Source organism: Camelus ferus, chromosome 1 (assembly GCF_009834535.1).
Source record: "Camelus ferus isolate YT-003-E chromosome 1, BCGSAC_Cfer_1.0, whole genome shotgun sequence".
NCBI classification, from domain to species: Eukaryota; Metazoa; Chordata; class Mammalia; order Artiodactyla; family Camelidae; genus Camelus; species Camelus ferus.
In genome coordinates this window covers 96,600,612-96,620,342 of record NC_045696.1, presented here as the reverse complement: position 1 = coordinate 96,620,342, position 19,731 = coordinate 96,600,612, and the positions used below count along the sequence as shown (strand labels likewise).

Genomic DNA, 19,731 nt, shown 5'->3' with positions numbered 1-19,731 from the left:
GAAACCAAGACCAGTTCCCCCTCACAGAAAAGTCGGGAACCACTGATCTTAAGACTGGTTAGTTTAAAACAATTTTTTAAAAAATATAGAATAATGTAAATACTAATATAACATACACCCAGGTTTCTGCAACCCAGAATTAATGATTATTGTCATTTTATTGAGGTTTTTTGAAAACCTTTTATTGTTTAGAATGGCTCAGTCATCATAAGACACAGGCTGAATCTACCATCTTGCTTGATCAGCCAGATTTCTATCAAATTAGAATATAGAATTAGGACATGAAAGAGAAAATTTTTTTTAAAAATATGGTACATAAGTGGACCATGTGATGAGTTTTGACAAATGCTTATCTCTGCATTTTAAGTTGCATTTGCAGTCAGAGCTACATAAAAGGAGATTTTATTTACATAATCTTTTTTGCTGTTTTTCACTTCCTCTTAAAAAAGGGAATAACCTGGGGATTTTTGTTTATTTTCTGGCAGAAGATGCTTAGTTTCCAAAAAGGAGAGTAAAAGTTAAGTTTACAGATTTCCAGTGACAGAAATTACACGGAGCTAGATAACAATGGAAAGTAAAAGTATAAAGTTTGGTTGCCTGAAACTTTATTCTCCTTTGTTAAGTTTCTAGAAACATGTCTGAATTGGGAGTTGGGAAGTCTTCATTCTAGAATCATTGCTGCCTGTAATGCTTAACTGTGTGACTGTTGACCCCTCACTTTCTCTCTTTGGACTGAAAAAAAAAACCTAACATTTTATGCTTGTGGAATAGCTTGATTCTACTGTCTGCACCTTTATGGTCTTTTAATTATAGCTTTACCCTTTGGTACCTTGTTGACCAGTTGTTCCTAATTTCTTCTGTCGTGTAACAAGGAGCGTTAGGTATGGCCACTAAGGGATGGTGACAAGCTAGGCTACTTTATGCACAGAACACGTTGCCTGGGTGTCTGCGTGCACTGGACAGCCACACCTGGACAGCTCTGTCCCGGAAGGTCAAAGTCCACCTGCTCCTGGATCCTAGTTTCACCTCCACAGATTCCTCCATAAACTGGCTTGAAGTGTGACTTTCCTAGTGACAAAAATTGTGGTTTTTATTCATTTACCAAACATGGTTTAAACATCTTCTTCTGTTCAAGGCACTGCTTCTTTACCTTTATATGAAGAATAGTCTTGAAGATAAGTTACTTTAGCTATTCCTTAACCATCAGAACTCTATCCTGGCTGAAAACTCAGCCCTGCTTCTCACCTAAAAAGCAGAAACTTCTCCAAAGCCATCACTCCCACCTGGTGCTTCTCTGATGCCATTGGGCCACTAATGTAAGCAGTCTTCAATCCTCACCGAGCATTCGGGGCTAAAATTGTGAACTCCTTTGAGAGTTTAGGGACAGGACTGATAGAGTGGGTCACCTTGGTTCAAACCCAGCACTCTGGACATCAGCTTTAGCCAAGCCTCTTCCTTCTGATTCTGTAAAACAGGAGAAATACTCTCCTTCCATCAGCGTTGGCACCAGCAGGCAGAAAGAGCCCCTCCAAGGAGACCTGGCACAACAGTGACACTCCATGGTTCAGAGAAGGGAGTCTGGATCCCCGTGCTGCCTCTGACCCGTGCCATGACCTTGGATGAATGACTGTGTCTTCCTGTGGAAACAGTGAGCGCTCCAAGCCCAGGGTAGTGTACCTGCACACAGTAGGTTTCCAATAAACACATATTGTATATTCCACTCAGAAGATGAAGCATGACAGTCATTTTTGGAAAATATTTATTAAAAAACTAAAGTGAATGTGGCAAAAAAACAAACAAAAAAACCAACCCAACACATACCTTTAAATAGCAAGCATATGACACTGGTTATAAAGCTTTTCCAACTCTACTGATCTAGTCTTTCTCACCAACTAAGTCCAGAAGGGCCTCCGAGGGAAGCCACGTGTAAACAGGTGATCTGCACTAGTGATGAGCAAAAACTGCGTGAGAACTATCGACGGCCATCTGACTTGCTTCCCTAGGCAACCCACCCCGAACACAAGAGAGTGACCAAATCTCAGGAGTGTGTTCACAGGGATCTGTAATTCTAGGTTTAATCTGGGGGGCGGGGGGGGGGGGGCAGGGCGGAGGAAATAGTAGAAAGACAGACAGTATCAGTAGAGGGCAATCTTAGAGCACCTTTAAAATCTGGACCCTTCTCCACAGTTTAACCCAGTGAGTCTCAAATGTGACTGTTGAGGAGAATCACCTGATGAGATTGTTAAATTTGCAGGTGCCCCCAAATGTATGTTGAAGCTGAGCACGCAAGTGATTCTACGCCTACTGGTTAGCCATCTGGTTTGAGAAACACTGTTTAAAATGTGTTAAAAACCATTCCTACCCCCTAAACATGAGATAAGAGTACAGTCAACGAATCTGGCGATAGTCACTGTGCTGTTGCCAGCTTGGAGGGACCAGGTACAGGGAGGCAGGCAGGAAGGAGCCTCCAACTCCTAACGTTCTGGTCTCTAGGGGCCTGAGCCACCGGTCAGGTGCGGGAAGTAAATAAAATGTAATTAATAAAGTCGATTTTGGATCACAGAGTGACCTCCAAATGACTAACTGGCCAATCCCATCCATCCCAGTTTAATGAACTTCGTTGGGCTGGTGCCAGATGGGACACTGCTGTTTAAACAGAACACGGGGTAACCGTGGGTCTTGACTGGTGAAGACATAGTGAATAAAACCTCTATAAAAACCTTTATTAACACATAAGAGTGCTACGCCCAGATAATTTCGGTGCATCACGGACAACACGTAGAAATAGTCACATTGATTCCAAGGTTCCCATTATCTGCAAAAAGATGGGCTATGGCCGTGTCAAAAACCAGGCAGTCGCTGTTCATGATGGCCGCGGACACGCCGTCATGGATGGACCGGGGCGTGGCCTCCCAGGTCAGTCTCCTCCGGTTCCCATTCAGCTCCAGTCTGTAGGCAAAGTTCTCCGCCTGCTTGCGGGTGCCGATGAGCAAAACGATGGCAAAGAACTGCTGGTGGCCCTCATACTTCTCTTGTTTCTCCAGCACCAGCATGAAGTGATGGCCGAAACATGACTGCATCATCACCCAGTCGACAGCCCCTGGCAGGTTAATGTCTGTGGCCAGAAAGACGATGTCTTCTCCCTGAAGGGTGGTAATGCTCTTGTGGGCGTGCATGAGATGGGACATCACGGCTTCCAGGGACCCCTGCCATTTGCAGGACGCACCGGGACAAGGGCATGAGTAGGGACGGTATTCACAGATGTCTTCATGCTCCGGCTTCTCCGTGTGGTGCAGGGTCAGAGAACAGCCCGTGGTGGCATACTGCGGGGACAGGAAGAAACACAGTGAGACCTGGGACCTTCTCCAAACCTCTGTGGGTGGGTGCAGACCGCTAAGAGTATCCACCCACCCAGGTCTCCAAGACTTAAACTTTATTCTCATTTCAATGACTTTTGCTCCAGATGAGTTAAATATTGAAGACTGAAAGTCTCGGTGCTTGTTCATCATCCATACTGCCGTGCGCGACATCAGAGGCACATCCTAAACCAGGAGTGAACTGCATTCCTGCCCGCATTCCAGCACTCTTAAAAACACGAGAACTCAAGCATTCTTACTAGAAACATCTCCAACAAAATTGTGGCACCGGCCCTAGAAAACCTGGCCTTTCCCTTATTTTCTGTGAATTTAAAGAATTTTAAAGGGAATTTAGATTTGCTAGGGGTAAGGCAAAGGATATATGGTATCTGGTTTTCGCCTATGGGCGGTTCTGCAGATAGTGTGACTCCTCTCCATCGCCCCCCTCTACTTCTTGGTTCAAATTGTGACCAGCAGGCAGGCTGTGGGAAGGCTGCCCTGGGGTCCCTGCTCTTGCTGCTAGAGTGACCGGCCCAGGTCAGGGGAGGGCTGGAGACCCCTCACACTGCTAGAAATATGACCTCCCCTTCCTTACCTTTTATCCTCCCTGACCCTGAGGGGTGGGGTGGCAAAGAACTGCTGGTGGCCCCAAATGTATGCTCTGAACATACCCTTTGGGAGAAAGGAAATCACATCCAACAACTAGTTAACTTGGGAGACTGCTGATCCAGTGTGGTTCCAGTCATTGGAGGTAAAAATGAGAAGGGCCTCACCCTCCTCAAAGCCTGAGGGACTTCCCCCAGGCCCCTTCCTCAAGTCCACATGGACATCTCTTCATGACCAGGCACGTCAGGCCGTTGGGACAGGCCCGGGGGGAAGGAGAACTAAAGTGGGTCCTGGAGTGGGCACCTGTCCTAGATGGGTTTTCTGACAGTCTGTCCCTCAAATGCTGCCTTCATAGGGTGGGAACAAAATTTTTTTCTCCCTTGTGCTTAAGATGACATTCCTGATGGATAAATCACATCTGTCATGAGAAAAGACCGTACCAGAAGGAATTAGACTTCTGCACCCAACCTTCATGAGAATGACCATGTTAATTCCCAGACACCAGATGGAGAATCAGCCCACGAGTAGGCACTTGCCCAGAGTATTACGCTGTTGTTCTGCAAAGAATAAGGAAACCTAAATGACCTTTTCAGGTGAAACCAGAAGTTAACTTCATGCCCCTCGAGCCCAGAGTGGCAGGTACAGTTTGGGTTCCCCCACCCTCAGCTGAGACACAAAGACACCAGATGAGGGCAGGGCCATGTCATTTTTCTAAGATGCTGTGTCCAGTGCTAACACAACAAAACAAAAGAAAACCTCACAGCCGTTTTTGCTTCTCCCTACCCTGCCTTAGGGAATAAACCCCTTATAAACTTTAAGTAGGTCAAGTTCTAATCTTTCCAGCTGAATTCATCACTGGCAACGCGCAGGCACCGGGCACCTTCTCTTTATGAGACCCTAAGTTGTAGTCCCAGATAAGCTGTAGTCACGGAGCGGATACAGAGCAGAGATGGCAGTCAGCACCCTTAGGGAGCGGAGTCTCCCCTAGTAAGGAAGAAGAGGGTGGCTTAAAGAGAGAAATGCAGCTCCTCCCTCCTCAGTACCTCAACTGAATTATAATGGGCTTCAGTGGAAATTGGCAGAAATAGTTCACTGTTACTTACTTTGCCCATAGGAATTGCTGATTCATCTTTTAAAACCATGGACTAATTTGAAAAGCATGGGCATAAAAATGTAATCAGAAGGAGAAACAAATTTATTTATCCATATATATTTATAGTTTGTGTTCCTAACAGTGTAAGGCCCTGAAAGACAAATCTCTATTACCTGTGTTTTAAATCTAGGGTGAGGCTCGGAATACAGAGCCTTCTGAGGATGTTCTTCTGTGAGTGATGGGTGAGGCATTTCTGCGGAGTGTTTAAAACACTCATCCACACATAAATAGCAGGAATTAGTCCAGAGCCTGGCAGATTTCCTGGCTGAAACAAGCCCTTAATATTTGGATCTGCAGACCTTTCAGAATGGGCTGTTTACCACAGCTGCCCAGGAATAATTCCAGGAACGAGATGAACTTTGGCACAGAGCGTTCAGAAAAGTACCACCTGCACCTCCTCCCCAACCCAAAGCCCCAAACCAGTCCATGTTCACGAACTCAAATGTATGGCAAATATCATCTAGCAATCATTTTAGAACTTTCTTGTGTAACTCAGGTAGAAATATTTACGTTCAGAATTACTGGTTTGCCTTACAAGTCACACACGCTTCCTTCAGCCCAAATACCGAGAACAGGGGACCTCCCCAGATTACACAAATAGGAAAGGCATTACTTAGCATCTGTGTGGACAGTGACCTTATGAAAAGATCTTGCTACAGCCTTTATGAACTTAAACAAATAGAATTTTAAAGTGTGATGTGCTTACTCTGCTTTTTCTAAACAAGCTGAACTTTAATGCCAGTCTGTTCCTTCTCTTTTCCATCATGGGTGAGGGCGTGTCTTCATGACCACTGGCACCACTGTTATGACAACTGGATTAGAGACGATCTCTAAAAAGAAAAGATCTAAACTTTAAACATGCGTGTGCTCACACACACATACACATGCACTTGTGTACCACATGCCTCACACTTGTGACAACAGTCTTGCCATTGTTCTGGAATGATGTTCTTGTTACCTACATTAGGGGCACTCTTCCGGGGATCAGAGGGCAGGCTTCAGGGTGTATGAACTGACTAGGTACCTCTGAGCAGTAAACCCAAATCGTGCTGGTCCCTGGGCTTGTGTTCTCCTGGTGAGCAGTCGGGGTTTCTCAGGGCTGCCAACCTCTGCTGGAGGGAATCAGCTGCAGATGCCCATGTGGTGTTTGCTGTCGGGGTTGGGGGGACATACCATGCACCCATAAACAGCTCAAGTACATCAGAAACACAGGTGACTACGCAAAGGAAGACCAGGGGGTATGCCACAGGTGATTTCAAAGTAGGGACAGACTGAGGAAGCGGGAGTAAGGAAAGCTTCACTGTGGACAAAGTGGATTGTGGATGGAGTAGTTCCATCCAGCCTGAGCACAGGCTGAGTGGAGCAGACAGTGGTGATAAAACCTAAATGAGTAGGCGGGTCCAGGTTCCGTCGGGGCCTTCACCGACAATTTATTTTCAGGGTCTCTCTACAGCAGCACTGTTGATAAACAAAGACCAGCTAAGTCTTGGTGTGGGGGGTTCTGCCCTGCACTGGATGATGTTTACTAGAATCCCTGGCCTCTACCCACCAAATGCCAGCATCTTCTCCCCGCCCCCGACGCAGTGCAACCACACACGTCACGGGCATGGCCAAATGTCTCCCGGGTGGCAAAATCACCCCAGTTGAGAGCCGCTGATGTCAACGAATGACAAAACCTGGCTGGGCAGCGCACTTACAGCTTTGAAAAGGGGCCGCACGTCCTCTAGGAAGCAAGTCTGCTTGGTCACCACCCTGCCCCATGGGTGCTACCCAGGGTAGCTCAGGAACACAGCCCTGACACCCAGCCCTGATTGCACAGCACGGAGGGAGGCTGGGGCACTGGTTCCACCCGTTTAACAGACCCACTGACTCATCCCGGCCACGTGGTCATCCGTGGCCACACCAGGGTCAGAGCCCTGCATTTCCTGATCCTCCGCTGCTATTTCTCTGCACAGGACAGTTTAGGAATCAAAGAACCAATCTTTCGAGAAAAAGAAACAATTTCCATCTGCCTTGACCATCCCTTTCCTGCCACACCCCCAACCCAACACACACAAAAACCTAGGGTCCGCAAATACACTGCTTCTGAAAGCGGGTTCGGTGATTAATTTTTTCCTTGGTTTGCAAGGGGAAAAACAGCCCTGGAAGCAGCCCTCCCTAAGGAGTGGGGCGGCAGTATCGCACAAACAAGTACCCAGTAATTGGGCCCTCCCAGCCTTCTCTGGCATCTGGCGAGGAAGTCCTGAGGTTTCACTTTTCACACTCTGGCTGGGGCCTGCCCACCAGACGGGAGGGTTCAGACTGGGATGCCCGTTTTCCTTCAGATGCCCGGGTTCTTCCCTGCGTACTCTTGTTCCCAAGGTAAAGCACCTGGCCCGCTTTGCAGAGGGCTGCCTGCGGCCTGGGACACGTCCATTGTTACAAACGAGATTTCTCCACCGGGAAATACCTGCTCGTTTCCCCCGGCGCTGGGGTGGGGTTTACTTTAAGCAGACCTCTCTTGGGGGGAGCCAGCCGAGACACGGCCACACACAGAAGCCCAAAGCTAGACAAGAACGTGGGGAGTGGGGAGATGGCCCAGCAGAGTGACAAACAAAACCATGTTGAAATAACCTCTCTGACTTCTTTTTAGAAACTTTTCACATTGCAGTGGCTCAAAAGTCCTGTGCAAACATGTTCTGCCGTAAAGAGTGTGTGACCTGGTGCATTTTGAAAGCTTTGCAGAAAGCAATAAATAGTGCCAATTCTTTTCCTGAACATGGGGTTTGAAGGTTGTTTTATTTAAGCTGGAATTTTGAAAAGGTTTTTCTCTTTTTGGCATTGAAACCCCTTTAAACACAAACACGACGTGGTACGTCAGAAACAGTCAAATACTAGACACCTGTTATTTGCCTAAGAAACAGACACATTGTATTTTTTTACATAATGAGTATATAAACAGAATTCTTAGCCTGGGTGCTAGTGAAGGTCATGGATCCTGTGACTGGTTTAGAATGAGTCTTTTAACCTCTTTAATTAAATATGAGTCCATGCAATTCAAGAACAATTTGGTGAACTCCAACAATCAACAGTCTAGGACAATGGAGGCGCCAGGAACAGAAGCATGTCCCTCACGAGGACTGTGCAGGAACCACCCTGCCTCCACCTGCCTACCTCCTAGGAAACGGGGACATTTATTAGCAAACTATCTGCCAGCACCTCAAATGAGAATGTCTCAGGGAAAACAAAGCACAATAGGTATTTTGTTGTTGATGCTTATAAACTTTTTTGAATTAAATACAAGAAATGACCTTGTCTTGGAGTAAGCCAAAGCAAACTGCACTTTCTTTCAATGTAAATAAGCAGTAATCATCACAGGATGCACACTGACGGCCAGATGCAATATATGACCCTGGACTGCAAAACCAGAATTGCTACAAAGGGCATTACTGGGGCAGCCACTGAAATTTGAATATGGATTGAGGATTAGATAAGAATATCTGCTGCATATCACATTTCCTGATTTTGGTAACTTACCATAATTACATAGGGAAGTGTCCTTTTGTTTTAAAAGAGAAACAGCGGCAAGAGAAACAGCGGCGTATGTATGGGTAAAAGGGCAGGATGCTTACAATTTCCACTCCATTTATACATTTATATGTATAAATGGAGAGAACACAAAAGATAAAGTGGGGCAAAAGGAAGCAACTGGTGAATCTGGATAAAGGGCATATGTGAATTTGTTGTACTATTACAAGTGTTGTATACATTTTTTAAACTTTTTTTATTGAGTTATAGTCATTTTACAATGTGTCAAATTCCAGTGTAGAGCACAATTTTTCAGTTATACATGAATGTACATATATTCATTGTCACATTGTTTCGCTGTGAGCTACCACAAGATCTTGTATATATTTCCCTGTGCTATACAGTGTAATCTTGTGTATCTATTCTGCATATGCCTGTCAGTATACATTTTAAATCATGTAAAAAACACATTAAAGAATCCAAGGACTAAGCACACTTATCCTTCATGAGATAGAGATTCCTTTTGCAGAGCTGGTTGAATGAATTAAGTTTTACCATAATAGTGTTATTTTTTAAAAGAAAATATACTTTTAACGATATATTTACATGTAAATGCAACTAATAATAGAACCTCTTGGGGCTCATTTTAGTGAACCAATAAAATTTTGCAGTGTAGACATCAATTGTTATAATTATCAACACTTCTCAGACACCTATAGAAGACAAAACCTTCTCCATTCCTCCTTCTAAAGGTCTGTGGGGCACCTGAGCAATCTATAGCCCTGGACTACAGTTTCCAGTTTCATTATCCACCACTCTCAGTGGTCCAAGGGAAACTCCTATTTGATTCCAGATGACCTGAGAGAGGAGCTCTAGGAATGAACCTTACCCACACCTGCTTTTTTCCTGTACAGGTAAACCTCTTTTAGCACTGGGAAAGTGAACCCAGGAATGGAGTCAGAGTTAGATGAGTTCAATGGGAAGGATGGATTCCTGGCAGTGTAGCTTATTACGTATGATCAGTAGATAATAAGAGGCTATTGGTTGAAGTTTCTATTTTCTCAACATCCTTTAGACTTGTTCAAATGGGATTTGTGCCTAAACCTAGTCTAGACCCATGTTGTGGTTAAAACTTACATTTTAGTCCATCAACAGATGAATGGATAAAGAAAATGGGGTGGAGAGATACACACACACACACACACACACACACGATGGAATGCTACTTGGCCATAAAAAAGAATGAAATAATGCTATTTGCTGCAACATGGATGGACCTATAGATTATGAAGTATGAGTAAACTAAGTGAAGACAAAGACAAATATCATATGATATCACTTATATGTGGAAGCTAAAAATGATACAAATGAATTTATTTACAAAACAGAAACAGATTCACAGACATAGAAAACAAATTTATGGTTACCAAAGGAGAAAGGGTGGGCAGTGATAAATTAGGAGTTTGAGATTAGCAGATACAAACTACCGTATATAATAATAGGGTGGGGGAGGGTATAGCTCAAGTGGTAGAGTGCATGCTTAGCATGCATGAGGTCCTAGGTTTAATCCTCAGTACCTCCTCTAAAAATAAACAAACCTAATTACCTTCCAACCCCCGCCAAAATATTTAAATAATACAATAATAAATAAAACATTTAAAAAATATATAGTAGTAGATAAACAACAAAGTCCTACTGCATAGTACAGGGAACTATATTCAGTATCTTGTAATAACATATAATGCAAAAGAATATGAAAAAGTATATATGTATATGCATCACTGAATCACTATGCTGTACACCAGAAACTAATACAACATTGCAAATCAACTATACTTCAATTAAAAAAAATGTACATTTTAAACTAGTAGTTACACTTAAGTTTTACCACTTTCTAAAGCGACTTTTAACAATCCAAGCTAGCTCTTTTGTGACTAAAAATGTTTTTAATCTATCCCCAAAATATCACTGAATGATTATAGGTTATTTTCCGATTAATTTATGGATCTATTAACTTTGTTCATTCACTTACTGATTTATTGCCTGCTTCCTGCCCATCCAGTATTTGTTGGTACATGAATAAATACTAGGTTTATCTGCAGAGGATGGCTGTTCTCCACCATGTTAATTTTACTTTAATTAAAAGTCTTACTGTGGAACTGTGGATTAAAAAAAAATTCAATAGACCCTGAGATCATCTAAGGAAAAACATGTATTTTAGACTTCAGTCACTCTAGGTTTGTTTTGTGATTTTTGATAAAGGCATTTCCCATACTTTATTTACATGAACTATTTGGGTAGGGGTGTTTAGAGCTTTTCTGAAAACTTACATAGATGGGGAAACAAGGATGCTGTTGTCATTTTGATGGCTGTAGTCTCTCTTGTTTAAAAATGTGTTTACAGTCACGGGTAGAGTAGCTGTGATTAGAACTCAAGTGCCCAGTGTCCTGTGTGACCTTGGATTGAGCCTACCAACCACGTACTGGACCTCTGAGTGGGTCTATAAAACTGTAACTCAGCCCTTCACTGTCATTAACAGTGGATAAATTCAGACTTGGGCAACAGGAGAAAGTGAAGTGTCTTCTTGTGACTTAATTATAATATTCAACCTGCATCTGTGTCTAGCATCCTTCCTCTAAGAACCTTTGCGGATTTTCACTTCACTCAAATGGTAAATTCCTCACCTCTGCTATGAGGTAGTGCAGAGTCATAATTAGCGGCTCATAGTACAGTAAGAGTTTCACAGATAATAATATGAGAAGACAGTGTCTCTCTACCTAAATTGTCACACAGTGGTCAGACTAAGAAAATATTGGTATTTGACTTCATAAACTTTCTCCTGGAAAAGGCAATGCTAGTTGAAATCTGGGGCTCAGAAATTCCTCGTTTGTGTATGAAAAGTCGACAAGCCCCATGTGACAGAGAGCTTTCTTACTAAAGGTGTTTTGGTGGAGGCCTTGTCATATTATCGCTGTCATCTGAGAACATCCTGCTATTGGGGAGGGGAGCATGTGTGTATCTGGCCTTACAAAGACTCTTTGGGCTGGCAGGGGTTTATTTTTAATCTTAGAAATGTTAAACAAAAGTTGACTTTTGACCAAGTGTACTTTCTCATCTGACCATAGCCAGAGCTAGCAGGCAACCCCACATTGTCTTGGAGAACCAGTTTTGTCAGGTCCCTTCCAAGTCTCTGTTCAAGCAAACAAAAGCACTTTAAAGTCGGAGCCAGAGTCAGAGGCTTTATGCTGGGCTAGCAGTGCTTTGCCCAGCCTTTTTCCATACACCCTTACTGTTCTGTGCCAGGCTCCCACCTACATAATCACAGTAACTGCCCTGCCTACCTTTCAAACACTGCTACATCCCTCAAGACTCCATTTCTCAACAAAAGCAACTTAATTCACAAGATGACTGAAATGGAAGGGTTGCCAGATTTAGCAAATGAAAACACAAGCAGCCCAGTATATCCCAGGCAACATTTGGGTTATACTTACACCCTCAAAGATACTTATCTGAAATTCAAATTTAACTGAGCATCCTGTATTTTACCTGGCAGCTCTAGTAAGAGGCCCCTTCTGGTACCACTGCCATCCCTCCAGAAGCCATGATGTAAGCCTGGACTGGGAAGGAGGATCTGTTCCTCAGCAGGGTGGAGTGGGCAGCAGAAAAGGCAAGAGGTTGAGATGGAAAAGACACCATCTGGAGATTCTGCTCCCTAGACTTACAAACTTTGGGCAAATCTCTTAGGGGGAATGCTAACCATGTCCTGTTTCCTTTACAAAGCACCTAGGAGGATAATATGAGATTATATACCCAGTTCAGACCAGGTGAACAACATTTTCTACCAGCACTGGCCACCCACATAACCCCATCAGGATCTCCCATCCCTTCCTTCTCCGTGGGCATGCTGCTGCTCGGCCTTCTTAATGCAGCTCTGACACCACCACTAGGGAGGCCTCCAGACTCCTCTGCTCCTACAGCTTCAGAAGGGATTTGCTGGCACATCTCTCTCCACAGTTAGAGTTTTAGAAGGACGAGATAGGAGGGAAGGCGATGCTGGCTATGTTGATGGTTTGCAGCAAGAGGGCTTGGAGCTGCAGGAGATTCCAAGGCAAGGATGAGTCTGAAGAAAAGTTGGTGGGTCATCAGGATAGGCCAACTCTGGTGCAATGTACCATCAGAGAGAAAAAGCAGGCAGGAGTGTTAAGAAAAGCAAAAGGGTAACACCTACTGCTGGTGACGCTCCCTTCCTCCTTTTTCTCCCTGATGGAGCATCAGGCCAGAGTTGGCGCCTCCTGATGTCCCACTAACTTTTCTTCAGACCCACCCTTGCCTTGGAATCTCCTGCAGCAGACTTGATGAAATTCTGCTAGAGACTTTTCAGTATCTCTCCTAAGCCTTAAGTACACTCAGTAATACAAAAACATACTTGATCAGGAAAGCTTTTTAGCTTTGTTTTCCTTCTCAGGATGTCTGTCCAGAGAGGAAGCACATTCTAATGCCCCAGGTGTGAGCACACGCCCCACGACTCAGCGGCAACACCCAGGGACCCTGAATGCTGGCGTTCACTTTGGCAAACGCGAACCTCCTACGTGCCCCTCTCAAGGAGTGAGTGTGAATGGGAAATGCCACTGTTTACAAATTTTTTTGGGTGTACAAATGTGGCTCTTAAGGTATTTTACACCGAAGGTCTTACGAGAGTCATAGGGATATAGCACTTTCTGTGGAGCTTCAAAACCGGGCAAATTTAATCCAGTCCTAGGCTGGGGACTCCGTAGGCCAGACTTGCTGTCCCTCTCGGTTCTCCTCCATTCCGACTGTTCTAGAGATCAACTTAAAGTTAAAAATGATCTGCTCTGGTTCCAGGCAGTGGTGACCTGTGAAAATCTGTGGCCAATTCTGTGTAGAAGCAGCATTCAGCTTTAGTACTCTTTCCTAGCATTCCAGTGCTTCTGTTCTTGATTTTCCTCTCAAAAGCTGTCAGTTTGGTTCTTTCAAATCTTGAGCCTCACTGGAAATGCACGTGGACCCCGGTGCTTGCCAGTACATGCTTTTTTGAGCCAACTTGGTCAACTTCAGCTAGCAGTGAGGGCAGCAGGGACAATTTCCAAACGATTTTGTCTTCTGGGAAGTTTTAAAGTTAAGAAGAGATCTTTGAAGTGGTTTTGGCAAATCGGCTTATCCCCTCAGACTTTTGGTGATAGATCACCCATCACTAGCAGCCACTCTAATCCCACCCATCTTCCATCTGATTTGGTGAAGGAGAAGCCCTCTCCAGCACTTGTAATCCGATCTCAGAGCACCCACCAGCTAGGGGTTATCTCTGTTCTCTGCAACTGATGAACAAACAGGCCCAAGGATGTGGTAACTGGACTGAGGTCATACAAAGCCAGGATAGGAACCTAGTTCTGTCTCCTGCCCAGTGCCTGTTTTCCTTGGACAGCTTACTAGTTTCCAAAATTTCAGGGCAAAAAAAAAAAAAAAAAAAGATCCTTGGTAAAATCATTTAATCCAACTCTTTCTCTTAAAAACACTCTGGTGCAAAGAAATAGACTGACTTATACGTCAAATGTCTCGTCACTAGAACAACAGTTCCTGTCTCCTAGTGTCCTAAATGTTGGCATTTTCTCTCGGCAAAATAGAGATGAAAAGAGAACATCCCCTACAGCTGGGGGCTATCAGAGTTCCAAAGTTCACATATGCTCAGAGTTCAATGAGAACTTCCAGGCTTTTTAAAAGAGATCTAGATCAGAGGCTGCACACTAGCAGTTGGAATTTGATCTGCAGACACAGTTGGTTTGGCCTGCAAGTGCTGGCTTTAAATTTGAATTTGGCCAATGTCAAAAAACAAACAAACAAACAAAGATATTTAACATTCAAAAAATTCAGAGTTCTGGCTTTTCTTGAAAAAATCCAAAGGTCTGGCATGGCTGCATCCACATTCCCACCCCTGCCAGTGAGCCAAGGCTGGGCAGAAGTTGCTCTCTTTGGAGGTGGCAGGTGCTGTCCGGCTCCCAGCCATCTCCACTTCCCCTGAGGTCACCTGAACCCTGAGGGTCACGTGTCAGATGCAGCTGCCTCCCTCCCTTACATGACCTTTCCCTGCCAGTATTTAAATGTATTCTTTTTTTAAATTTAATTTTTAAATTTTTCTAATGAAGGTACTGGGGATTGAACCCAGGACCTCGTGAATGCTAAGCATGTGTTCTACCATTCAGCTGTACCCACCCCACCCCCCTGCTGGTACTTATAGTTTTCCTCCACTGGAGTAAATGAGTCCACACTGAGGAGCTTTTAACTTTCAATGGGGTTCTCTGATTTGACCTTTTTTTTTTTTTTTTTTTTTTAAAGGAACACAGCACTGTCAAAATCCAGCAGTAGGTAAGACTTGTCTGGCCGAGGCTTTCTAGTTTCTAGTTCAGTAATTATTTGGAGATAAGGCTGCTAGAAACTTGTAGAGGAGGGCAAAGAAAAAGTGGAAAGAAAATGTCTCATAGTGTAAGCAGGCTGGAGTGGTTTAGCATTTCCCACAGTTGTGGAGAAAAATACTGGGCTGGTATTAAAACACATTGTTAAGTGGTAGCACAAACGTGTCAGCCTTCACTTCTGCCCCTGTACCCACGCTCCCTTGAGGTGTGGGTTTGAGATAAGGGAACAGGATGTCAAACCTTCTCAGGCGTGGCACAGGCCATTGGATGGACTAAAAATACCACAAGTGGAGAAGAGCCACACTCTGACAGAGATCCTTTTTTTAACAGGAGACCTGAGCTAATAGTGCATGTGGTGCCCTCTATCAAAGGTGCTGGCAGGACTCTAGCCTTTCATTAAGTGACTCCACACCTCCGTGAGGAAGCTATGTGGCAACACATCCGTTTTGGGGCCAACCGAAGCATGAGCTCTTCAGAGCTGTGATGAAATCTCCCCAAATATTAAGTTAATATTACGTTTGTAGGCTCTTTCCCCCAACCCCCAGCCCGATCTTCCCACCCCACAAACCCTACAAAATTTCTGCCAATGAATTTTATAGTCAGCATGCATGTTGTCTCACTGGGATGTGTCCATCTGGTGAACTCATCTAGGTCAGGTGATTCTGTTACTGGTGTCAACCTCAAGTTATGATGTGGAGCCTTGGAGTATAACCTCAGATTCAAAATCCCTATATAGTGAGTAGTACAAAGGTACACCCATGTGCCTTCAGGATGCAGGTTTATGGGCTGGTTCACTGTGTGATCTTTGTTAAGTCATTTAACCTCTCTACAGGCATGTGTTTTGTCACCTGAGAAAAAGAAAGGCAGACTCATAAAAGGTGACCCACGCAAAGAAGCTGGCATGCACAGGTCCTCCCTTCTTGTCATGGAATGCTGGAAGCTACAGGTCCTTGGAAGTTGAGCAGTCCCATCTCTTCATGACAGTTGAGGACATCAAGGCCCCCAGAGGTGGTCTCTCAGGCAAACAATGGCAGTGCCAGGCAACTCCTGAGACCTGGGTTCTGGTATTTTACCCAGCATTGGTTTTCTCACATGAGCCAGCCCATGAGAGAGACTCAGCAGGTAGGGACAGTGACAAGGCAGTCCCTATGATTTCTAGTGCGAGCTGAAGGGCTAGCTATGCAGACCTCCATTTTGCTAAAGTTCTCCATAGGCCTCACCACTCCCTATCGCTCTCAGCCATCTTGGTTGCTTGCTGGGCCTCTGTATACATCCAGGTTGGGTTCAGCCAAACTCACTGGCTGAGTTGCCCTGTCAGTAGTCTGGATTACTGATCAACCAAAGTTGAGGCATGCAAACGCCAGCTTTATAAATCTCACAGACAGGCATACACACAAAAGTGGCCCTCCAGATCACTTTCTAAGCTTCGTTTCTGGTCCATAGGCAGATGGTTGACCCTGTTTAATTCCGGCTTGCAAAGTGATGGCTTTGTCCATCTACAGTCTTACAGAATGGGAACTTTAAAAATCACTGGCATGTATAGAAATGCCGGGCACCCCTGGTTGCCAGTAGAACTCTTCAAGAAAGACTTCACTAGCATGTGACGCATTAGGAGAGAACATACGATTCAACAGGAACGAGAATTCTGAATCCTGAAAGTGAAACTTCACATTTCATACAGCTTGTTATGACTTCCCTTTCTCTATGGAGCCACACAATGTGCTTATGATACTACTTTTTAAAAATAAATTACGGATAGCTGACTGATAGCAAATGCTCATTTGTGAACTGTAATTCATTTAAAGTCATGTCTTCTGTTAGCCTCTGAAGGTCTGGGGGAAAGTGAAAGGCTGAGAAGACAGCACCCCAGAAATCCTGAGGGGCATTCCCCACCCCCTCACCCAGCCCCCACAATAGATCTCAAACCTCAAATATCCACTCTTATGGCAACTATCACCAAATCTTCTCTTGATGACTAAGCTGCCACTTTCATGACCCTAAGAAAATTTTGGAAATAGTTTGTCTGCATTTTGTGACAAACTCCTACTGGGCTGGGTGGATTAGTAAGGCTTGTATGAGGAGTGGCTGAAAGCAGAGTAATTTATTAAGGTTGACTGGAAACCCGCAGCCCAAACACAGCTTCAAACCCTTATTTGAGTATGCTATTTTAAACCTGATTTGTGGCAGGGCACAGACCAAATTAAATCACTCATTTTACTGACTTGAGTCCCAAGCTTCAGTTCTCTGGTGGATTATTTTTAATTTAAAAATAAGCTCTTGCCCTATAAAAGCAAGCAGCACCAAGGAGAAACAAGACAGCCTAAGTGGCCCAAGAGACAGAGCAGTTGCTTTTATAAAAAAGCTCAAAAGTGTTAATGACATTATTTCTAAGTTTAGGAAATGAATTTTATGGTAAATTTCTAGGTTATAATGAGGTAATAGAGATAGGTATGTCTCTGAAACTGCTCCTAAAGATTTTGAAATGACACATGTAGGTAAACAGATGTTACAATATGACCATACAATGCAATACTATGCAGCCATTTAAAATACAGTGAAGCAGAGCTAGGTTTCAGACACAGAAAAATATGTGCCATAAAAATTTTACAGCAAGTGGCGGACACCATTTTTGGAGAAAAACTTGTGTCTATGTGTGTGCATATAAACACCTTTCTGACACTTGCATCTATATTCAGCTATATTCAATTATATTCAGCTGCAGAGAGTATATTTATATATGGTTAGGAAAAAACCCTATGAAAATGCACGCTAAACCTAATATTGGTGGTAAAGGAGGCGAGTGGTCTTGGTTTTTAACTTGACTTTTCTTACCTTAGTGGTTTGCATTTTTTTTTGCAAGAGCATTTATAACTTTTTTAACTAAATGAAAAATTAAGTGATGGGCTTTAAATAACTGTAACAACAGCTCCTGCCTGCCCTTCCTATCAAATTCCTGATCAACTCTTGTTTCCACCCCACTTAGTTAAAAAACACAATTCCCCAGGACATGGAAGGCTAGGGGAGGGAAAGGCGTGGCTTCCAGGGTTTTCTAGTTGCTAGAGGAAAAATAGGCTGTAGGCGCCCCCCCCCCCCTTTTTAAGCTACACTCCCGAGGGCTCCCACGTGTCAGGGGTGAGCAGAAGGGAGGCGCAGGATGTAGGAGGAACCCAGTACCAATGCTTCCAAGCCCAGTGCTGGTAAAAGGTGCTTTTAGTTCGCCCTTTCCCGCCCCCCCGCCAAATCCCCCAAAGATTAGTCAGCCTCCTGGTCCAAGTTTTACTTGAGCGGCCCAGCCTTACCCAGCACACCCACGCCTGCAGAGTACGCAGGCTCCAAGTGGGGTGAGCTGTGATGTGTTCTAACAGCGATCGTGTGCCAGTTAGGCTGGGGTCAGTGCTCGGGCAACTATCAGCCCAGAGCTACTTCCAAAGTGGACAGGTGGGCATAGGGGAGGGTGGACAAAATGTAATTTTTTGCTTAATAAGAGAGATGCCACCTGCCTCTCAGCGCCTGCGAGTGGGCTGGAGGAATCCGGATGGTCGCCGGGTGGAGGTGCGCGGCTGGCACCTGGGCTTACCTTGCAGGGAAACAGAACTGCCGAGGCCACCTTCTCCATAGCCAGATTCCTGATGCTGGGCGTCAGGGCGCCCCTGCACGTCGGGCAGCAGCTCAACTTCTGGCGGCATTGGTTACACACCAGGTGCCCGGCCTGGCACTGCAGGATTGGGGGCAGGACATAGTCAAAGCAGACCGGGCACTCGAAGAGCGAGGTCAGCTCGTGGTGCTGCGGGGACACCGGGCCAGCCCCGCCGCCGCCGCCGGCGCCCGAGATCACCGCCGCCGCGGCGGGCACCGCGGACGAGCCGGGGCCCGCAGCCGAGATGGTGGCGGCGGCCGGGGGCGCAGCCGGGGACGGAGCGTGCTGGGGCTGCGGCGGCGGCTGCTTGCTGCAGGGTTTGTTAGCGCTGGGGCCGGTGGAGGACGGGCGGCTCATCGCGCTCCGAACCAACCATGGAACTGCGGGCGCCTGCCTGCCGCGGGGACGCCGGAGTCAAGGCGGTGCGCGCCCCGCGGGCGGCGGGCTCCGGGTCAACGCCACCGCGCCCAGCCCAGGACCAAACAACAGAGACGGCCCGCGCTGGCGGGCGAGGGAGCTGGACCGCGCTGACGATCTCCGCGGCCCTCGGCGTTCCGAATACCCCTCCGCGCCCTCCCGGCGGCGTCGCGGCCCCGAAGCCGAGCGGTGCGCAGAACTCCGGCCCAGCTGCTCCTGGAACGGCAGCTGACGCAAGCCCCGGGGGCGCGCGCGGACGTGACGCCTGGACACGTGTGCGGCCGCCCAGGCGCGCGGGGACTGGCAGAGCCACCCTGCGCTGGGGCGCCGGCTCCGCCCGACTCCAGCTGGCACGCCTGGGGCCGCCTAGCGCGGGCGCTTCCTGCCGGAGCTGCGGGCCCGGCCCGCGCCAGTGAGCATGCCCGGCGCCCCGCGGCCGCGCGGGGTCTGCTTTTCCGGGTTGCGGAGGGGGCCGCCCTTCGGGAAGGCGTAGCCGAAGTCTTCTAGCCACACCCCGGGGAGCCACGCCGACGCGTCCCGCGGGCGCAAACCAGAAGGACAACTTTAGGCGGGGCGGGGGCTTGTATGGTGGGCGGGGCGGGACGCGGGCACCCTTAGACCGGTCGGAAA

The 19,731-nt window shown here is 46.1% G+C and overlaps 1 protein-coding gene across 1 annotated transcript; it reads right to left on the bottom strand.

The window, feature by feature from the left end:
* Positions 1–1,742: 1,742 nt before the first annotated feature.
* SIAH2 (siah E3 ubiquitin protein ligase 2) lies at positions 1,743–19,528 on the bottom strand. Its single transcript, XM_032486390.1, has 2 exons — positions 18,625–19,528; positions 1,743–3,323 (listed from the first exon to the last, which is right to left on the bottom strand). Exons 1-2 carry the CDS (start codon positions 19,039–19,041, stop codon positions 2,766–2,768), a joined length of 975 nt encoding a protein of 324 aa, XP_032342281.1. The 5' UTR covers positions 19,042–19,528; the 3' UTR covers positions 1,743–2,765.
* Between the last annotated feature and the right edge of the window lie 203 nt (positions 19,529–19,731).

Bases quoted from the DNA above. Each gene is read 5' to 3' on its own strand.
- SIAH2 (XM_032486390.1), bottom strand. From the start codon at position 19,041: ATGAGCCGCCCGTCCTCCACCGGCCCCAGCGCTAACAAACCCTGCAGC. The intron at 3,324-18,624 runs GTAAGCCCAGGT...CTGTCCCCGCAG, and splicing joins CAGTTCTGTTTCCCTGCAAG to TATGCCACCACGGGCTGTTC.